Here is a 20,832-nt window from a genome sequence, read left to right as displayed (position 1 = left end):
GCAGTGAAAAAAGTGCAAGAATCTATTTCCCACTGAAAATAATCTGTATTTATGTGAGCAATTTTATAAAAGAAAGTTCAAAGTACTTTGCAGACATACAAGCTTATTAATGACAAATTTATTAGGCTAGTGAAGGGACCCAACACAAAAATGAGAAAAATATTAAAATTTCAAGACCTCATAAATATGCAGACATTTTATAACAGCTTAAGGGTCTTTGATGAAATCACCTTAATATTATATAGCTCAGATTTTTAAAAACATAAATGTAATACAGAAGGGAATATTTCAACACATTTGAATTAATTTTTTTAAAGTTTCATAGGTATTGACAAAAATTAGTTTTTTTGTAACTAAACACAGTCTCATCACCTGAGACACCCATTCCTGCTTCTGTATTTTGGGACAATCAACCTTGATTAAGCATACCACAGGGAGAAGTACGAGAGAAGTACAACAATGGTAAAAGCACAGGCCCAGGGTCAACTGGCTGGGTTTGAATTCTGACTCTACCACAATTTGTAGGTCGTTAGTCTTTCCTGCTGGAGCTTAATTTCCTTATCTTAAAATGTGGAAAATAATAATGCCTCATGAGAAGAAGCAAAGAGTTTAGAGCAACAATATCTAGCCCTGGTAAATAACAGATAATAATACCATCACCATTTTTATTTTCTAAGAAAGAAAATATTGAATGATTCACAGTAACACTAGCTAGAGTTGACTCATCTGGTTACAGTGAGCTCCCATAAGGAAAGCAAAGCATCAAAATGTTTCATGATTTTTTTGCCTTTAGAGTCTGTTTAGTTGCATAAGAAAACCACAGTGCAATCTTGCAGACTGAGCCTTGAAAGTATCTGCACTATCCCGCTCTGTAACAAGATTGAACTAGGAAACTTAACATGTTTCCCAAGTATGCAATGCCCATTCTAGTCTCTGGACTCTTAGTGTTTTGTGCACCACTTCCCTGGCCTTGAACTCCCTTTCTTCTCCAAGGATCAAACCTTATTCAGCTTTCAGAGCCACCCCTTAATCCATCCCAACTTCCAATTACCCACCTCCACAGCATGACTAAGAGTAGGTGCTCGATACAAATTCCGTACATAGAAAGAAGGAAGGCCCATATCAAATCCACAAATTCAATCATGTTTCTTAAGGACTATGAATGTCCAAAGTATTCTCCTAAGTGCTAGGGAAGGACACACAGATACATAAGACAGAGTCCTCTCCCTCTAAGAGGTTACGGTGTAACAGGAAGACTTCAATAAAGACAACTACTGCAGAGGGGACTGGGTATAATGGCAACAACAGACATTTCTGGTTTATCTCACTGAGCTCTCATATCACATGGCTTAGCACATGACGACCTATAGAGATATTCACTGTTTTCCAAGTATATTTTATTGATCCTTACTTTCTTGAAGTATGAACTCTTAGCTAGAGTTTCCCACTGCTGTTCTATTGTGTTCTTTACTAGATAGAAACACAGTAGCAGCTTAATAAAAAGTTGCTGACAGAATGATACACATGCTAGAGAAGTGCCTATGTGTGCAATTCTTCACATTTCACCATAGTTTTGAATATCTAGATTTTATCTGCTAAGTCTCAACCCATTCCAGGGTCTGCAATTATAGTGTATGTAGCTACGTGTTGGATTCTTTTTAGGGGAGACAATATCTAAATCAACATTCTTAAATCAAATCAAAATGTTCTCAAACATTTTGGTTTCAGCGCCCCTATACACACTTAAAACTTATTGAGAAACCCTGTCACACATTTTTTTTTTAAATGTATCTGCCTAGATTTATTGTGTTAGAAATTAAAGCTGAAAATGTTTAAAACCTCCATTAGCCATCACAGCAATGATACCATGGCACATCTAGTAACCTCTGAAAAACTCTGTCATGTATTTGTGGGATTGCAAGTTAAAAAGGCAAAACTATGAAAATACTTTCAATTTCAACAGGCACCCTGAAAGAGCCTCAGGAGTCCTTAGACCACACCCTGTGAACCGATGATTGAAATCATAGCTGTTTCCTAGCTTTCCCTTGTCCTGGCATCTAGTAATAATTATCCTTCAATTTTATTCAATTATCCACAAACCACTTAGAAAAATTCACCCACACAGTTAAGCCTCCAGCTGAAACAAAGTCTCACGACCAAAAAGATATTGGGATAGAAGAAAAAAGGCATGGAGATGTATACATTCAACCCTAACATTTTATCTTATGGAGTCTAAAGTATTTCTTTTCACTGGCTTAAATTCTACATAGAGTCTGTGCTTTAGAGCTGTTAATTCTCCAAGATGTGTATCTGGGAATTGTGAGTTCTACTACTGTATTCATTACAATGTAATTCCACTGCACCAAAGAGAGGTCCTGAAGAACATTCCATTGACCTGTGTACTCTCTGGGACTCATAGTTTCTCACTGGTATTATTCTACTCTCTACTCATCTTCAAGCTCCCTGAACCCCACAGCAGATATGAGCTAGACATCTCTAGCAGCAAATCAGCTTCTGTACCGTTTAGGAGAAAGAAAAATGTTTCTATTACAGAAAGTATACACAATCATTTCCTTGGATCTCAACTGAGGTGTGATTTTGAAAGCTTGTGATTTAAAACTTCACCAACAAAATAGGGATATTACTGAGGATGAGAAAGAACACTTTTTTAAAAACCTGTCAAACCAAAAACATGTGGCTTTGAATGTCTTCAATAAGAAGGAACAGTTCTTTTTTATAGTTCATAAGTATAAGCCCTTTAAAAATTTCAATACAGTATTTCTGAAATATATGAATATTAATAGAATATATAGAAAACGTACAAACTGGACTAGCCTCTGGAGAAGACTGATTAGAAATTCTGAAATCTTCAAGAGTTGGCTAAGTTTCATAGGAGCATTATTCAAGTCACACTATAGAGTTCTCATAACTGGCTAAAAATGTTACTGTGTTCTTGGGGAAAGTTACTATCCTTTGACCACACCAAAAAGGGGAAACTTCATTCACTCCAATGATAACACTTGTTTAATTACTGGAGGCGGATACAAAGTTGCCTTCTGAGGAAATGCTGGCTTTGCCTGCAGGTGCCACTATGGTTTACCTGCACAGAGATATGGAGGTACCTTTATATCTGGACATACTAGTTAGATTCTTTGGGTTTTCATAACCTTTCCATCTGGTTTCTAAAGCATTTATAAAGTAACCAACTTTGATCAACAATATAGAAAACTAATAAAGACAGCACTCCAAAACCTCATCAAAGTCTGTTCCTTCAAAGTACAACATCTGGTATCCAGCTTTTGCTAAATGACTGGCTCAAAGAAAGTGTAATTTAGGGAAGATAGGAGAGGGACTACTGCCCTCCTCTAGGTAAGCTACATTTTATACTTAGATCAACTTAGGCCAAAGGAACACATCAGACTAACCTCTGAGAATAATTTTACCTAAACTGTATTTTACATAGCTCCATGTCTACATCTGTTGTAAAACTATTTTTGAAAATCGCCGTCATTTAATATCCCTTATTGTCAAAAACTGCTTTCTGAGTTTAATGTCCAAGGAAACTCCGTCTCTCCCTTAAAGAACTGGCATGCTAGGGCCGGGCGCGGTGGCTCAAGCCTGTAATCCCAGCACTTTGGGAGGCCGAGACAGGCGGATCACGAGGTCGGGAGATCGAGACCATCCTGGCTAACATGGTGAAACCCCGTCTCTACTAAAAAATACAAAAAAAACTAGCCGGGCGAGGTGGCGGGCGCCTGTAGTCCCAGCTACTGGGGAGGCTGAGGCAGGAGAATGGTGGGAACCCGGGGGGCGGAGCTTGCAGTGAGCTGAGATCTGGCCACTGCACTCCAGCCTGGGCGGCAGAGCGAGACTCCGTCTCAAAAAAAAAAAAAAAAAAGAACTGGCATGCTTTCTCTTTCTGATGAGTGTACTATTTTTCCTACGTCACCAGTAATCACAAAAAGCAATGAAAAAAAAATGAAGTTAACTGTATTCAAGAGTTCCAACAGAACTCGCCTGAGTAAAATTAATTTCAGGAGTCCACAGAACATGTAGCAAGAGAGCTCCAACAGGCCTGGACCTCAAGAGAGAGATTGGGGGATAGGTAAAATACTTGGAATAGTAATAACAGTATTTAATGAGCAATTTCTGTATACAAGGCACTGTACAAAAGCTTACATGCTTTTCTTACACATTATACACATAATACTAAATGATCAGACAGAGGAAAAAAAAGACTTGAGAAATATGATCACTGGCAGAACAAAGCTCACTCCAAGGCAGGAGAGGAAGACAATGAGGAACACAGGGCAGTGGCTCTTTTCTTAACTCTTACCCTGATCTGAATGGGAAGAAATGCAAGAAATGATTTGGGTGGTCTGATGAGTATCTGGTCTTCATAGATGGAAGCAAAATAATATGATGGCCTAAAGATTTTATTTAAAAGGCCAGAATTTCACCTAATAAGTGACAGTAGTTGTATGAAGTGGCACTATGTTGAAGAAGATTCTAAGGATGTTTCTTGATTCAGCAAGAAGAAATGTTAGGCCATGTTCAATTAGCGTATCTCCAATTAGGACTGGCTAGGGAGAGAAGGCTGTACTGTAAATACGGCCATAACAAGAACACTGAATATTTGCCATCCTAGAACTAAGTATTTCTACTCTTGATGTAACTCCATCCTACACATACCAGAAGTCTAATTTTACTAGTTGCACTGTGATGCAAATAAAAATTCATCTGTCAAAACAGGAAGTGAAGAAAAAGTGGACATTAGATCTGGGCCAAGTTAGGGGCTGCAGCCACCTTTTTTTTTTTTAATGAAATAGAAGGAAAAGTATCAAGAATACATCATACATAGGGTTAGAGTTGGATAAAGTTTGGATGTCTGTCCCCTCCAAATCTCATGTTGAAATGTAATCCCCAGTGTTGGAGGTGGGGGCATGGTGGGAACTGTCTGGGTGATGATACCGGATCCTGCACGAATGTCTTGGTGCCCTCCCTGCAGCAATGAGTTAATGCACGATCTGGCTGTTTAAAAGAGCCTAGCACCTCCGCCTCTCTCTCTCACTCCCTCTCTCACCATGTGACATGGCCACAAGTATAAGCTTCCTGAGGCCCTCGCCAGAAGCAGATACCAGCACCACGTTTCTTGTGCAGACTTCAGAACCATGAGCCAAATAAACCTCTCTTCTTTATAAATTACCCAGCCTCGACTATTCCTTTACAGCAACACAAACAGACTAACACAAAGTTGTTTGATAAAATTTTTCCTTTTCATAAATGTATGTATCTATAGGGTCATTACATAAAATATGTCTCTTACTATGGGTCTTAGTCAAAAAAATTTTGAAAGTCACTAGGTAAGATGATCTCTAAGATTCCTTCCAGTGCTTTTAAAAAAAGAAAAAAAATTTATTAACAGTTTTTAACTACTTTTTATTAAAAAATAGTCTTCATCATCACTAAACTCTTAATGATTTAGTTCTTTTAACATGTACATAAAACTAAAAGGATAAGAAATATAAATAGCTAACAAGACAATGATGCCTATTTTTGAAATACAAAATACCTAAGAACTAGGTTTCTGTAACAAGATGCACCTGTGGTATTCTATTTATGTTACAGTCATCTGAGGATCAGTGATTTCACTGTATGACATTCAGGTTTTGTAGCTGAACAGCAAATTGGCTGTTATAAAATTTATACCTGAGTCAGTGATGTATTTACATTTTCAGTCATAATATTTCTGAAAATATGCCTGAAATTTACAAGTAAAATCTTTCAATAATATATAGTGTGCCTGTGTTTGTAGTTTGGGGAAGGAGGGGTGAACAATGAATATCTCAATGAACACAATACATTTTACCTTGGGAAAAAAAACCCAAACAAATTCCTTAATGTAAACATAACATTTTTATTATTAACATAAAAGTGCCTTGTTTATTGTATAGATTTTAGAAAATGCCAAATAATGCGGAAAAAAAAATCATCCATAATCCCATATTAAAGTAAACATTGTTCATCTTTGGGAGTACAGAAACAAATATTAAACAACTGGCAAAAATCAGTATCAGAAACAGATTCTAAACTCTGTGTGTCAGTATTTAAGCACAATATACATATTTACTGAGAAACTGTCAAACGCCTTCATTCTAACGCAATGTTTACACTCTAATTTTTCAACACCAATATTTTGAAGATTACAAAGCAAGCCACACTTCATTTATCATAGGTACTAAGATTCCTTCCAATTGAATGGCACACAGATTTTTATGCCAGTTGATAACCAAAATGAGATATCACATGCAGTATGTTCTCCAGGGCTTTTTAAAATCTATCAATCAATCTATGTATCTATGTACCTATCTATCTACCTACCTACCTAGCTTACTTATTATTTATTGAGATGGAGTCGTCTCACTCTGTCACCCACGCTGGCGTGCAGTGGCATGATCTTGGCTCACTGCAACCTCCGCCTCCTGGGTTCAAGTGATTCTCCTGCCTCAGCCTACCAAGTAGCTGGTATTAAAGGTATGCAGCACCACACCTGGATAATTTTTTTGGTATTTTTAGTAGAGATGGGTTTCACCATGTTGGCCAGGCTGCTCTCAAACTCCTGACCTCAAGTGATCTGCCACCTTGGCCTTTCAAAGTGTTAGGATTACAGGCATGAGACACCACGCTCGGCCAGGGCTTTTATTTTAATACTTAAACCACTACTATGTCAAGTGTATTCCACAGGCCAGTATCTATAATAAGTTCAGAAAATGAGATTGCGTAGAAACTTATTTAGCAATTTTACATTGCCATAATATTTTAATTATATTTTACAAAAGTCATCAATCAGTCCGCAATGAACTGAAAATTGTTTTAAATAGTCTTTGACTACAGATTCTTTTAAAGAAACAAAAGTCATTTTATCAATAATTTATATTACATTTAGAGCAAGAGTTTTAAAACAAAGTTTATTCCAGGAACATAATGAAATTTTTTGCTACCTCTTGGCATACTCATCTTCCTTGCACATGCATTTTCATTGGCCCTTAGTCCCAGCACTTATAACCAGCACCTAATTACTCATATGGATACAGACATTATCTCTTTGACAGCTGGAAGCGACCCCTTCTACCAGCAGTTCACAGCTTTCCAGCCACTCCTGCCTCCAAATAACCCCTTCTCTCTTCTATCAAGTGCCTAGAAAAGTGCTTTTGGATCTATTCAAGGTTACTCTCATAAATGAACATACCTTATCATCTTAAAGAGGCCCTACTCTTTTCTTTAATAAACATTTTATAACCAATGAACAAAGCATATTTTTGCTAAAAGGGTGCAGTTTTACAAAATGGTATTGTTTCTATAAAAATTCTAAGGTTTAAAAGAGTCTCCCACTAGCATTTATGATCTCTAAGTCCCAATCATCTAAGAAATATGATATTTTATAAGTCCAAATATAATTTTTTTTTTTTTTTTTTTGAGACGGAGTCTCGCTCTGTGGCCCAGGCTGGAGTGCAGTGGCCGGATCTCAGCTCACTGCAAGCTCCGCCTCCTGGGTTGACGCCATTCTCCTGCCTCAGCCTCCCGAGTAGCTGGGACTACAGGTGCCCGCCACCTCGCCCGGCTAGTTTTTTGTATTTTTTTTAGTAGAGACGGGGGTTTCACCATGTTAGCCAGGATGGTCTCGATCTCCTGACCTCGTGATCCGCCCGTCTCGGCCTCCCAAAGTGCTGGGATTACAGGCTTGAGCCACCGCGCCCGGCCCCAAATATAATTTTATTAAATGATGAGCACTGTAGCATTGTTTCTTTAAGTCTAATTGGTTTTCAATTAAGAATTTCCAATTTTCAGTCTCGATATTTTCAATCTCAGATATGTTTGTAGACATAATACTCAGGAATGATACCCATTCATGCAGTTTACTCAGTTTTTCTATTTGATAAAAATCCAATACATGTAAGTCATTAAGAACATTAAAGAAAAACAGAACTATTTCAGTATTCTTACCTTGGACCCTGACAACATACTGGTCAACATTTTTGTTCCACTTCCAATTCCAACAACTACAAATCAAAGAAAGAAATATTATGACACTCTGTTCTGAAAACTAGGTTTTTAAAATAGCTATATATTTTGGTCATAATTTCCCGGCTTAGGTAATGTGAAGTGGGAAAGAGCATATATTTAGCAAAATTTCAGGGCTCCTATTACTCCAAACAGTTGAACTTGTCATGCAAATAAGAAACTCTAAAGAAGGGATGAGAAGACCTTTCTCCCCATTCTCAAAGCATTAAACTCAGTAGAAACCTCAACCCAGCCCATTAGATAATGAAGCCTTAGAACAATCTCAAAGGACACACTGGAATTTTATATGGGCACCAGTAAAAAACACATGGCACAATTAACCATGTTCAAGTGGGTATGATAAAGTCTTTTGACAGAATTCATTATTAAACAAAGCAAAAGCCATTATCATAGCTAATGAACCATTTAAAGATGATTAGCACCCAGCAGTATATACAATCAAGGAAAGAGAAACATAACAACTCAGTGTAACACAAAGAAGAATACAAGGTAAAATGAAGGCTGAAGAATGTATTTTAACAGAGACCAAATATAAAGTACAACAATGGCCTACCTTTCTCTTAAATTTCAAACATTATTCATACGACAACACATTTCACTCGGTGAGGGTGAGAGGATTTAGTCACTTCTCTTTTTGTAAGAAGCCACACTTTTGTAAGAATTGAAATATTTGTCATCAACAGATACAACTGTAGCATAAGAACACAACACAACCACCACAATTCAGAATTATAAAAGCAAACAAGGAGTACTGATTGGCAAACTGGAAAAAATATCTTCAATATTTACGGCAAATATCATTCAGTGAGTTTACCATGTATCAGATTCTACTCGAAATGCTCTCCTTTCATTATCCCATTTAATCCTTATAACAACTTTAAAAGGCTAGGCATGGTGGCTCACGCCTGTAATCCTAGCACTTTGGGAGGTTGAGGAGGGCAGATCACCTGAGGTCAGGAGTTCGAGACCAGCCTGACAAACATGGAGAAAGCCCATCTCTACTGAAAATACAAAATTAGCCGGGTATGGTGGCACATGCCTGTAATCCCAAATACTTGGGAGGCTAAGGCAGGAGAATCGCTTGAACCCAGGAGGTGGAGGTTGCGGTGAGCCAAGATCGTACCATTGTACTCCACTGCACTCCAGCCTGGGTGACAAGAGCAAAACTCCATCTAAAAAAAAAAAAAAAAACTTTAAAAGATGGTATAATTACCCCTGTTGATAGATGAGATAGATGAGGAAACAGGAATAAGAGACTAAGAACTTTGTCCAGCATCTCACAACCAGTACCTGGTAGAGTTAAGATTCAAACCAAATGGTCTAAGAGCTGACCCCCTTCCTTTCCATTCCCTCTGCCACCTTAACTCACCTAGGCTTTCTTTTCACTGCCAACAGCCTACATCACTGCAAACCTGACAGTTCTACATCCTATCCCTTTCTCTTCCAATTCATACCACTTCTTAACCATTTCTGAAACCCTATTTTTCACATTACAAAGCCCCCCAAACAATCCTTAGTAGGGTCCCAGTGCCTACAGTACCAACTCCTTATTAAAGTATTCAAAGTCAATCCTTTGAAGCCCAGCTCAAGCCCCAACTCATTCATAAAGTCTATTCCAACCCCCTCAAAACTTCTATGGCACTCATCTGTATTGATCCAAGTCATATAGTTCAAGGTCTAAGATCAAAACAGTCTGCCCTCAGTAATCCTCTGAAGAGCATAATACTCTTCAAATGACAGAACTTGTAGATACTACTGCTGATGAGGCAAACAGGAAAGATTCAATGCAATTTGATCCCAATCAAATAAATCCCCAAACTATTTTTTTGAACAACTACTATAAACATAATCCCAAGAGGAATACTTCCAATGGAAAAGCAAAGAAACTTGTGACACATTTCCTAACTTCAAAACAGCTTATAAGCTCATCAGGAAAATAAAATACAGAAAAATACAGTGCTCAAGAAATGTTGCCTAATGAGTGAAAAATGCTAAATAACAATATGATAGTATATGATTAAGTGTCAAAATGAACAAAGAGAGAACAGCTGCCATAGCAAGGCAAAGGTGGGAGCATTCTAAATGACTAAAGAGGCCAGAGAACGCTTCATTCAAGCATTTCAGAGTTTGTATTAGGCCTCTGAAGGATGTACAGGGAACACAACAGAGAGAAGAGAAGCATGTTTTAAAAAAGAAAATAATTGCACAAACTCTCAGATACAAGGATGAGAACAGTGGGTTTATCAACTGAACACAGGGTATCTTAGAAGCAGGCTGACATGTTTGACTTTAACATGGTTGAAATCCTGAACTCATGATCGTTTCTGAGCTAGTTTAGTGACCCAGAAGGATAAAATTTAAAAGAAGGCATCTTAGAGTTACCCAGCTTAATCCTCTCATTTTATAAACTAAGAATAACCAAGTGCCACTGAAGTGAGGTGATTAGTGAAAGCAGAATTTTAGGAAGACTAATATGGTGGTGGCATATAGAAAAATTATCTGGAGTTGGGACCTAGCCAACCAGCAGCTTTTCATTCACAGGTTAGTTTCCTGGACAGAATTTTTACTTAGCATGTTTTGCCTTCAATCACTCAAAATTGTTTTCAGTACTTATTGTGTAGGTGCAGAAATAAATAAGACCTGGCTTCAGCTGTGATTTAACAATCTAATAGAGAGAGAGATATTAACAAAAACCAGGAGAACAAAATGAAATTTTACATTAGTAGTATAAAAGAGCAAGCAGGCAGGCTTCAAAGGTAGGAAATGGCATTTCAGCTGAACCTGGAAAGGCCAGTAGGACTTCTACAACCAAAGGTGCTGAAAGAGATGAGCAGCTTATAAAAGAAAAACATGAGCAAAGGCACCACATCTGAAAAGGTGTGGAGAATTTAGAGAGTGGATGAATGACAGGGTTTTCCATGCACTGTTGCACAATCACTACTCTCCTACTCTATCTCCCAAGTGTTCTGTGCTCACTCAAATGTCTTCTCTGTTAAAAAACAAAACCAAAAACAACTATCTCCAAACTTATCCAATGTCCTAGTATCCTATTCTCAAACCAAAAAGATAGAATTTGTTCATGATGAGAGTCTCTCTAGGACAGGCATGGACTCCATACATGTATTTCCAGCTTTCTATAGGATCATCTTACAAGGCTCGTATCTTTCCAATTGTAGGAATCTATTTTAAGAATCTGAAACACCTGGCTGATACAGATGTGTCGGTAAAAAATAAAAACTAAAAACAAAACAAACAAAAAGTTCTATCTAGAAAGACATCCCTCACAAAATCAGTTCTGATAAAACTCTGGTAATAACCTCAGGGACCTCAAATAGGGAAATGATTAACAAATTGTATTTTAGCCATATGATGGAACATTTTATAGCCATTAAAAATAAAGTTTACAAAGAGCTTATCAACATGAACAATGTCTATGTTACAATGTTAAGTTTAAAAAATGGATATATAAGTACACACAGTGAAGTAGAGCTCAACTTTAAAAATCACATAGACAAAAAGCTACAAGGAAATATGGCAAAAATGTTAACTGACTATTGATGAAAGGTGGAAAATGGATAATTTTTTATTTTCAACTTTCCTGTATTTTCGAAATTTTCCCACTGTTTGTATAACCTCTAAAATTTAAAAACATCATTTTTGAAATGGTATATAGAAATTTTATTTACATTTTAAGTGATTTATGATAAACAGGTGTATTCCTTTCCTATTGCTACTGTAACAAATTACCAATCTGGCTTAAAACAATACAAACTTTTTATCATACAGTTGCGGAGGTCAGAAGCCTGAAATGGGTTTAACTAGGCTTAAAATCAAAGGGTTGGCTTGGCTGTGTTCTTCTCTGGAGGTGCTAGGGGAGAATCCTTCACTAGAGCCCCCCTAGAGGACCCATTTTTTTGCTTGCCTGCCTCCTCCAGCTTTTAGAGGCTGCCCCCATTCTTTGGCTTGTGATCCCCTTCACTCTTCAAAGCCAGCAACCCACATTACTCCAACCTCTGCCTCCACTGCCACATGTCCTCTGACTCTCTCTTCTGCCTCCTCTTCCACTTTTAAAGAATATTATGATTACATTGGGTCTACTTGGAAATTTCAGGATAATCTATCTTAAAGTCAGCTGATTAGCAACATCAATTCCATCTACAACCCTAATGCTCCTTGTGATGTAACCTAATATATTCACAGGTTATGAAAATTAGGACACGGACACCTTTAGAGGGCCATATTTTGCCTACCATTTTTTTTTTGAGACGGAGTCTCACTCTGTCGCCCAGACTGGAGTACAGTGGCGCCATCTCGCTCACTGCAAGCTCCGCCTCCCGGGTTCACGCCATTCTCCTGCCTCAGCCTCCCGAGTAGCTGGGACTACCGGTGCCCGCCACTGTGCCCGGCTAAGTTTTTGTATTTTTAGTAGAGACGGGGTTTCACCGTGTTAACCAGGATGGTCTTGATCTCCTGACCTCGTGATCCACCCGCCTCGGCCTCCCAAAGTGCTGGGATTAGAGCCACTGCGCCCGGCCTGCCTACCATGTATTTTTGAGAAACTTGTGAACCCTCTAGCAATCATGCTATAGAATTATAAACCTGAATTTCAGGTTATAATCTTAAATTGTCAGCTAAATTCTTAACTGCATCATTAATATTGCAAAAAAAAAAAAATGTTGAAAGAAAAAGTGTATTTTTTTTGCACAGGTCCAGTTTTAGTTTGTTTTCTTTTGTTTGTTTGTTTTCAAAAAAGACCTTTTGGCCTGGCATGGTGGCTCACCATGCACTTTGGGAGGCTGAGGTGGGCAGATCACTTGAGATCAGGAGTTCAAGACCACCCTGGTCAACATGGTGAAACCCTGACTCTACTAAAAATACAAAAATCAGCCGGGCGTGGTGGCAGTCACCTATAATCCCAGCTAGTCAGGGATTGGGAGTTGAATTTGGGAGGTGGAGGTTGCAGTGAGCCGAGATCACGCCACTGCACTCAAGCCTGGACAACAGAGCAAGATTCCATCTCAAAAAAATAAATAAATAAAAATTAAAAAGACCTGTATACAACACTTCACAGGATAAAGTATATATCTACATACTATAAGTATTTTGTAAGATATTTTTGAAAACCTTTGACTCAGTTTTGGTAGACAATATCCTCTTTTAAGAGATGAAGAAACATTCAGTGAAGTTATGGGATTTTCTTAGGGTGTATATAGTTAGTAATTAAAGCAGCCAGTAGCCAGTGTGTAAACCGAAGTATGATTAGAGTCCAGTGTTTATTTTACCACACAATCAAAAATCGTCTTCTCATAAGTTTCCAGAACTGCTAACTTGGACAACAAACATCCCTTACTCTGTGACTAAACACCAACAATTTTTTAAACTTTCTCTCTCCTTGGAAATCACATGCATTAGAAGAAAAATTAATACATCTGACATATGAACATATTATATCATCATAAAAGTCCCTGTGTGATCAAATATAAATTAAGCCTCCAACCAGAAAACTGTTTCCAATACAGTTTCTTCCACACATACAAATCTCAGCCCCTTCATACTACTAAAATGGAAGCTTCAACAAGATCCCTTAGGCCAAGGGTGTCTAATCTTTTGGCTTCCCTGGGCCACAATGAAAGAATTATCTTGGGCCACACACGTAATATACTAACAACAGCTGATGAGTTTAAAAAAAAAAAAAATCACAAAACAATCTCATGATGTTTTAAGAAAGTTTACAAATTTGTGTTGGGCTGCATTCAAAGCCCCCCTAGGCCACATGCAGCCCGCAGGCCAAAGGTTGGACAAGCTTGCCTTAGGTTTAGGGTAAAAAATAAACTTTCATTCACTGCCTTGAATATGACTATTTTCTGCATGCCAATGAAGAACTGCCACTAGAAATTAACAGAAATTGATCTATTCATAAATAAGCAACAGATCTTATCCTCTCTTTTCTTGTATTTGTGGTACTATGCCTGGAAAACAGTAAAGCAGAAGGGTTAGGAACATAGGCTTCAACTCAAAGGCCAACTCTAATCAACTGGTACAGGCTACTGAAGTGCTAAGCTGATAAGAATCATGAAGCCCCAATTTCTGCCAAGAGCACAGGGCATGAGGAACAAAAGCAGGAGCGCCAGGTATCTGCCATCCACAATAGGGCAGATGCTTTGGAACTGAGCAGATCTGGCTCAAATCCTGACTTTGTCACTCACTAATTCTGACAGTGAACATGTTACTTTATCTCTCAGGGTCTTCCTTTCTTCTTCTGTAAAATGGGGATAGTAATAACTTCTCTTATAGGTTACAATGAGAATTAAACTATAGAACTTACGAATGCCCAAAACTGAAGACCTTATATACAGTAAGTGCTCAATAAATGCTTATTATTAGCTGGGGTTTTTGTTTTGTTATGCTTGTTTTTTTGGCGTGCAGTGGTGCAATCACAGATCACTGCAGCCTCAACTTCCCAGGTTCCAGTGATACTCCCACCTCAGCCTCCCAAGTAGCTGGGACTATAGGTATGTGTCACCACACCCAGTTAATTTTTAAATTTTTTATAGAGATAGGGTTTCACCATATTGCCTAAGCTGGTCTCGGACTCTTGGGTTCAAGCAATCCACCCACCTCGGCCTCCCAAATTTCTAGGATTATAGGCATGAGTCACTGTGCCCAGCCTGATTTTTTCTATTTTGTTTGTTTATTTATTCATTTATTTATTGAGACGGAGTTTCGCTCTTGTCGCCCAGGCTGGAGTGCAATGGCGGGATCTCAGATCACTGCAACCTCCACCTCCTGGGTTCACGTGATTCTCCTGCCTCAGCCTCCCAAGTAGCTGGCATTACAGGCACATGCCACCACACCAGGCTACATTTTGTATTTTTAGTAGAGACAGGGTCTCACCATGTTGGTCAGGTTGGTCTCGAACTGATTTTTTCTATTTTAACCTCAAGTAAAAATATTACTGCCAACATAAACCTATAATTTTAGAAAATACAAAAATCATACAGTTTATAATGTTCTTGAAGCATACCATTTTCTTCACCAATTTTATCCTTTTAAATAAGCACTCATTTACTTTGGATAGCTTAGATCAAGGTTTGATGTTGTTCCTTTGTACCTAATTTTTGCTGTAAATGAAACTGAATAAAATATAAAATACCAGAGCATGTAAAAAGATGAGTATTGTTCCATGAAAGTTTGTTTCTCGTATGTGAGGAAGGGGGCACTGAGAGGGATCCCAATGTATGCAGGTAGTTCTGTGACTAAGGATGCAGTTACAGAGTAAAATATACCCTAGCCTGTGTATAACACACTTGCACTTCAGAATCTCCACCAGGGGCAAAAAACAAAAAACAGATGGAATAAAAAAGGATAAAATATTTTTATTCCCTTTGATCAATTCTACTAATTTTCCTTCACAAGCAATAAAATAGTCAACTAATATATCTCTAGCAGAAAATGACTTCCTCTCAAGCTTCCCCTTCTCAAGAGAGTTGATTTCAGAGATCAGATTAGAGATAGGCAGACAAACAGAGCCTTCTACCTTGTCAAGAGTCCCCAAGACCAGCCCACATTCAAAGATTGATATATAGCTCAGATTTTTTACAGTGATGTAGTAAGAATACACAGTTGGACCATAAGAGATAAAGACACAGAGAAATCTGGGCACAAGCTTCCTTATCCTCTCCCCCTCCTGTGAGAGGATGCTCGAGCATGCTGCTTTCTCTAACAAAAAAAGCGGTAACACGTGTGCAATGTTTCGCTCAGGGAAGCTCATTAGAAACTCAGTGCCCAAAGCTGTGTTTTGTTTTGTTTTGAGATAGAGTCTCCATCTGTCACCCAGGCTGAAGTTCCGTGGTATGATCTCAGCGCACTGCAACCTCCGCCTCCCAGGTTCAAGCGATTCTCCTGCCTCAGCCTACCAAGTAGCTGGGATTACAGGCACATGCCACCACACCCGACTAATTTTCATATTTTTAGTAGAGACAGGGTTTCACTATGTCAGTCAGGCTGGTCTCAAATTCCTGACCTCGTGATCCGCCTGCCTCAGCCTCCCAAAGTGCTGGGATTACAGGCGTCAGCCACCATGCCTGACCCCAGTGCCCACAGGTTTTACTGGGGACTTGAGAGGATGATCACTCAGGCACCCTCTGCCTTAGCAGTGGAGCAAAATTCCAGATTCCTAGAAGGAAAGCTGGTGTTCCCAGAAACATCTGAGGCATAGCCAACCAGCCTTATCAGACAGCGAAGGGTGGGAACACTCCTAAAATCCAAGTTCCCAGATACCAGCCAAGGGCAAGCTGTGCAAGCAGACCTTTCTAAAGATAGTAATTTCAGGCCTGCTATGTTAACTCTTTTCTGCACAGAGAGAAACCTTTTTTCAAAGTCCCATCCACACATAAAAGTAGCTATTTCTAACAGCCTTGTAGGCCTTGTACGATTTAAAGGCTTCTTTAAAAGATGGCACTATATATATCCAGTAGATCTGAAACATTCCAAAGTATAGTGAAAAATATAAGGCTTTAGTCAATCTATCTGTTCTCAACCAGTGTTTCTTTCTGATATTAAGTGACAGTGGACACTTAATTTCCTTTCATATCTCTTACCCAGAACTCCTCGGGCTGCGCTGTCTAGAGTCCCTCCATGCCCAATTTTCAAAGTCTGCTTTTTCCTCTTGGTCCATTCTGGAGAAGGCATTCCAGCTTCTACGAGAGTAATGGGGATGAAAAAAAGGTGATTACCACGACAAATTAAGTAGGATTTCCATAAACTTGGGAGGAAGAGGGAATGGCATTTTCAAAACAAATAAAAAGTATTATACAAACTTCACATGTTAAGAGACTATGACCTCGTTACTAGTAAAGAAAAGATTTTAAAATGTATATTCCCTAAATTATAAAGAAAGAGTATTCCAAAATTAGCTATCAAGACACTAGAATTCATTCTCTAAGAGAAAAATGGCATTTTTAAAAGGTGGGTAAATATCCAAACTAACCTGCAAAAATCTAGTAAATTCTTGGTAGTGGTGGGCTCTTAGAGAATCATGAAAAGAAGTTAATTTTTATATACAAAGATACTTTTAAGAGTCCTCAATTTCCATTTCTAAATCTCTTCCATGGTCTTTGCTGGCATCTCTAGCTACCTAACACTGGGAGTACATCTCATGCACGGCTATTTCTAAATACACCAAATTCCCAAACTCCCTGTATTCGCTGTCTCCTTGAAATTGAAAAACCAAAATTTTCAATTCATTAAAGAAATGAATCTCAACAAAACATTATGTGGAAAGCAGCTAAGATTAAGTTGCACCTTAACTTCCTAAGCATTTAGATCTTTAAAAAGAGGATGCCAGCCTGGCTTATCTCATATTCCTGTTGTAAATATAAAGTGAGCCAGGCACAGTGGTTCATGTCTGTAATCCCAGCACTTTGGGAGGCCGAGATGGATGGATCACTTGAACCCAGAAGTTCGAGACCAGCCTGGGCAACACAGGGAAACCCTGTCTCTATCCAAAATAAAATACAAAAATTAGCTGGGCATGGTGGTGTGCACCTATAGCCCTAGCTACTGGGGAGGCTTAGGGGAGAGGACTGTTTGAGCTCGGGAGGCAGAGGTTGCAGTAAGCCAAGACTGTGCCACTGTATTCCAGTCTGGGCAACAGAGTGAGATCCTATCCTATTTAAAAAAAATAAAAATAAGGCAAAATAATGTTACTTGAAAGTATTTTGGGGAGACAGGGCCAGTGCTTCCTTCTGGGTAAATATAAATTGTTTTGATGATGGCATATAACATATTGAGAGAGTATTGACTATTAGATGTCAAGTGAGAAAGAAGAGAAAAGCAGGAACTGCTATATTGATCTATACCTGCCCCCAAGCCCGTCAAACCTTCCTTATCAACACTGACGCAGAGTAGAAAGAAAATAAAGCAAAGAAAACGAAATGAGTGGACAGACAAGGGAGGAGGGAAATCAAAGCAACAATGGAAATGCAGAAGCCAGATTAAATGGCCAAAAGAATGCTGGGTGGCTCGGCCTCCCAAGAAAATTATCACTCTACTGAGTCAGAACCATGGTCTCTGGAACACCCTGGCATCATTCTCTAATTATGACATCACTGTACTAAGAAGGGTATGGCTGTCTGCTTTGACATAAACTTCAAAGGCCAGACCTCGGTTTCAAACCCTTGACCTGTCACTTGCAACCCATCATGGATCTCTCACCCACAAATTAACAGAAACCTTTTGGGGAACTCTTTGTATTTTCAACTTGACACCCCTTGGAGTAGGAAGGCCCCATAAATATACTATCTTCCCTTTGTGCCCAAATATACCTCCTTCTAACTTGCAGACATACTGCCTCTACTATATAAAGTGGGGAATTTGGTTCACCCCACTGAACTAAGTATTCGTGGATTTTTATTAAAGTATTTTCTAGCTATAAAATTCTGGTACACTTAGGGCTTTGAAGGATCCCAACAGACAAAGATTAGGGATTGCAGTATAACAGGAATCAACGCAAAGAAAGACGAGGAATGGTATTGGAGGACACAACCACTGACTGTGGTTGTCAAACACAGCTAACATTAGAATGTAGGTATCTTTAAGAACCTTCCCAAGGCCGAGCGCAGTGACTCACGCCTGTAATCCCAGCACTTTGGGAGGCTGAAGCGGGTGGATCACCTAAGGTCGTGAGTTCGAGACCAGCCTGACTAACACGGAGAAACCCCATCTCTACTAAAAATACAAAATTAGCCAGAGTTGATGGTGCATGCCTGTAATCCCAGCTACTTGAGAGGCTGAGGCAGGAGAATCACTTGAACCCAGGAGGTGGAGGTTGCAGTGAGCCGAGATCATGCCATTGCACTCCAGCCTGGCCAACAAGAGCGAAACTCCGTCTCAAATACTTCCCAAGTAATTCTGACAGCCAGTTATAACGACATCTGGAAAGCCATAGCCTAACTAACATAAATACAGAATAGGCCAATCACAAACAATATAGAAATCAAGGATAATGAGAATGTCTCTAGCTAAAGATTCTAGCCTAGCAACAGCCTTGAAACAATCATTTTAACCAAGATTCAACAAGAAAATTCAGTTCTTAGAGAGATTAGCCAGAAGGCCAGAATATGGCTTTGTCAGAAACTTGTCTGAAAGAATGGTAATCATTACCTTAAGGATAACAAAAAAAGAAACCCAGAGTTTAGTTAACAAATCAGGAAAGCAGCAGTTCTATATAGGAAAACTAAAAAACTATGATGACACCACAATACATATCCTTGATGCAATTCCTTACTTTGACGTCCTCTGAATGAGTCATCCTTTCAGGCAACAAAGCAAAACTTCAATAAAAGAATGAGTAGTCGTGATACTGGAATTAAACATCTGCAGGAGCGTGCCTATTTGCCCATAAACATTTAAATCTGTACTGTCAGTTATAATTCCCATTAGAATAATTTATTTTTGCATTTTTTTTAAGTGTAAAGTTTTCCATGGGACACTAAACAATATAAGAAAGTCCCTGTACTGGTTTAATGGCGAGACAGACGTGAATAAACGAATCAATAAAAAGAACACTCTCAGCTTAGTGACCAAGTTATATTTAGTGTTCCTCAAACGTGGTCCATAAACCACTTACACTGGAATCACCTGGAGCAACTATTTAGAATTGCAGTTTCCTAAAAATACCCTGAACCGTCCGAATCACAATCTCGGACAGGGCAGGGATTAGGAATCTGTATTTGTACAAGAGACTCTAAGTAATTGTTAGGCCCACTAAAATATGAAAACGACTTTATTAAGTCTTGGTTAACGAAGTATATCTGCATTTCCAATACATTCTGAGGAATGCAACTTTGGGGGTAAGTGCCAGTACTTCCTTTTGGGGTTCATCCACATGAACCCAACAAAAGCCTCCTGAGGGATCAGATTACAGAAAATAGGTCTGCACGCCCAAGGGCAGGGTTTTATTGTGTAAGTATGGGTTTTTTCCTCCCACTGAGAACAACTGCCAAGTAGGCTACAAGAGTTCGTGCCAGGGCAAGTCCAAGCCCGAGATGCCCGAGATTTCTGTCCAGAGCTAATTCAATGGTCATTCTCCCTTTCCCTTCCTTTTGTCTCTTGAATCACGAGCGTCGCAAAAAGCCTAATGTGCTTCCCCTTTCGTAGCGACCGCCTCAGCCTGGTCCCCACCCGGGCTGCAGTACCTGCCAGCAGCTTCTCCTTCAACCGATTCAGCAGCTCGGCTGAAGTGGGCCCTTTGGGCTTGTGCACGGCGAACACGCCGCTCAGGGACAGCAGCTTGGTAGCCAAAGCGGCCTTGGAGACCCTGGCTTCGGATCCGGTCCTCGCCGCGGCCGCAACCACCGCGGCTGCAGCCCTTGCTGGCGGGGTCGCAGCCATTGCTGCGACCGTTCCTGCAGTTTCAAGGACGGGGAATGTGTCTGTTTTCAAAGACGACGAAGACATAACCGCCGCCTCAGAAGCGGCCATACTTTTGTAGTCCAAACCTGTTTCATGGTGGAGGCGCACGCTGATGATGCAACAAGAGTGCGCCTGACAGGACCCTCTTTCTCATACCGCGAAGCTGCGCAGAACGGAGAGGTCACAAGGGCTTGTGGGAATTGTAGTCCATGGCCTTCCCATACAGACCAAGAGCCTGCTGTGCCCTTATGTTTTAAATAGAAAGTTTTAAATGTTGAGTTTTCCTGGGGCTTGTGAAGATCCATGGCTTCCTGGGCTCACTGCTTCATTGACTGT

General features: G+C 39.4%; 1 protein-coding gene across 1 annotated transcript in view; it reads right to left on the bottom strand.

Annotated features, from left to right (window-relative positions):
* The window catches only part of TRUB1 (TruB pseudouridine synthase family member 1), a 37,669-nt gene extending 17,101 nt beyond the window's left edge, over positions 1 to 20,568 (bottom strand). Inside the window, 3 exon segments of the mRNA NM_001266998.2 lie at positions 8,005 to 8,060; positions 16,683 to 16,781; positions 20,280 to 20,568. Of these exon segments, the coding sequence (NP_001253927.1) occupies positions 8,005 to 8,060; positions 16,683 to 16,781; positions 20,280 to 20,565 (441 nt within the window). The 5' untranslated portion in view covers positions 20,566 to 20,568.
* Positions 20,569 to 20,832: the final 264 nt, after the last annotated feature.

Source organism: Macaca mulatta, chromosome 9 (genome assembly GCF_049350105.2).
Source record: "Macaca mulatta isolate MMU2019108-1 chromosome 9, T2T-MMU8v2.0, whole genome shotgun sequence".
NCBI classification, from domain to species: Eukaryota; Metazoa; Chordata; class Mammalia; order Primates; family Cercopithecidae; genus Macaca; species Macaca mulatta.
The sequence above is the reverse complement of the archived record's forward strand: the minus strand, read 5'-3'. Positions and strand labels throughout refer to the sequence as shown.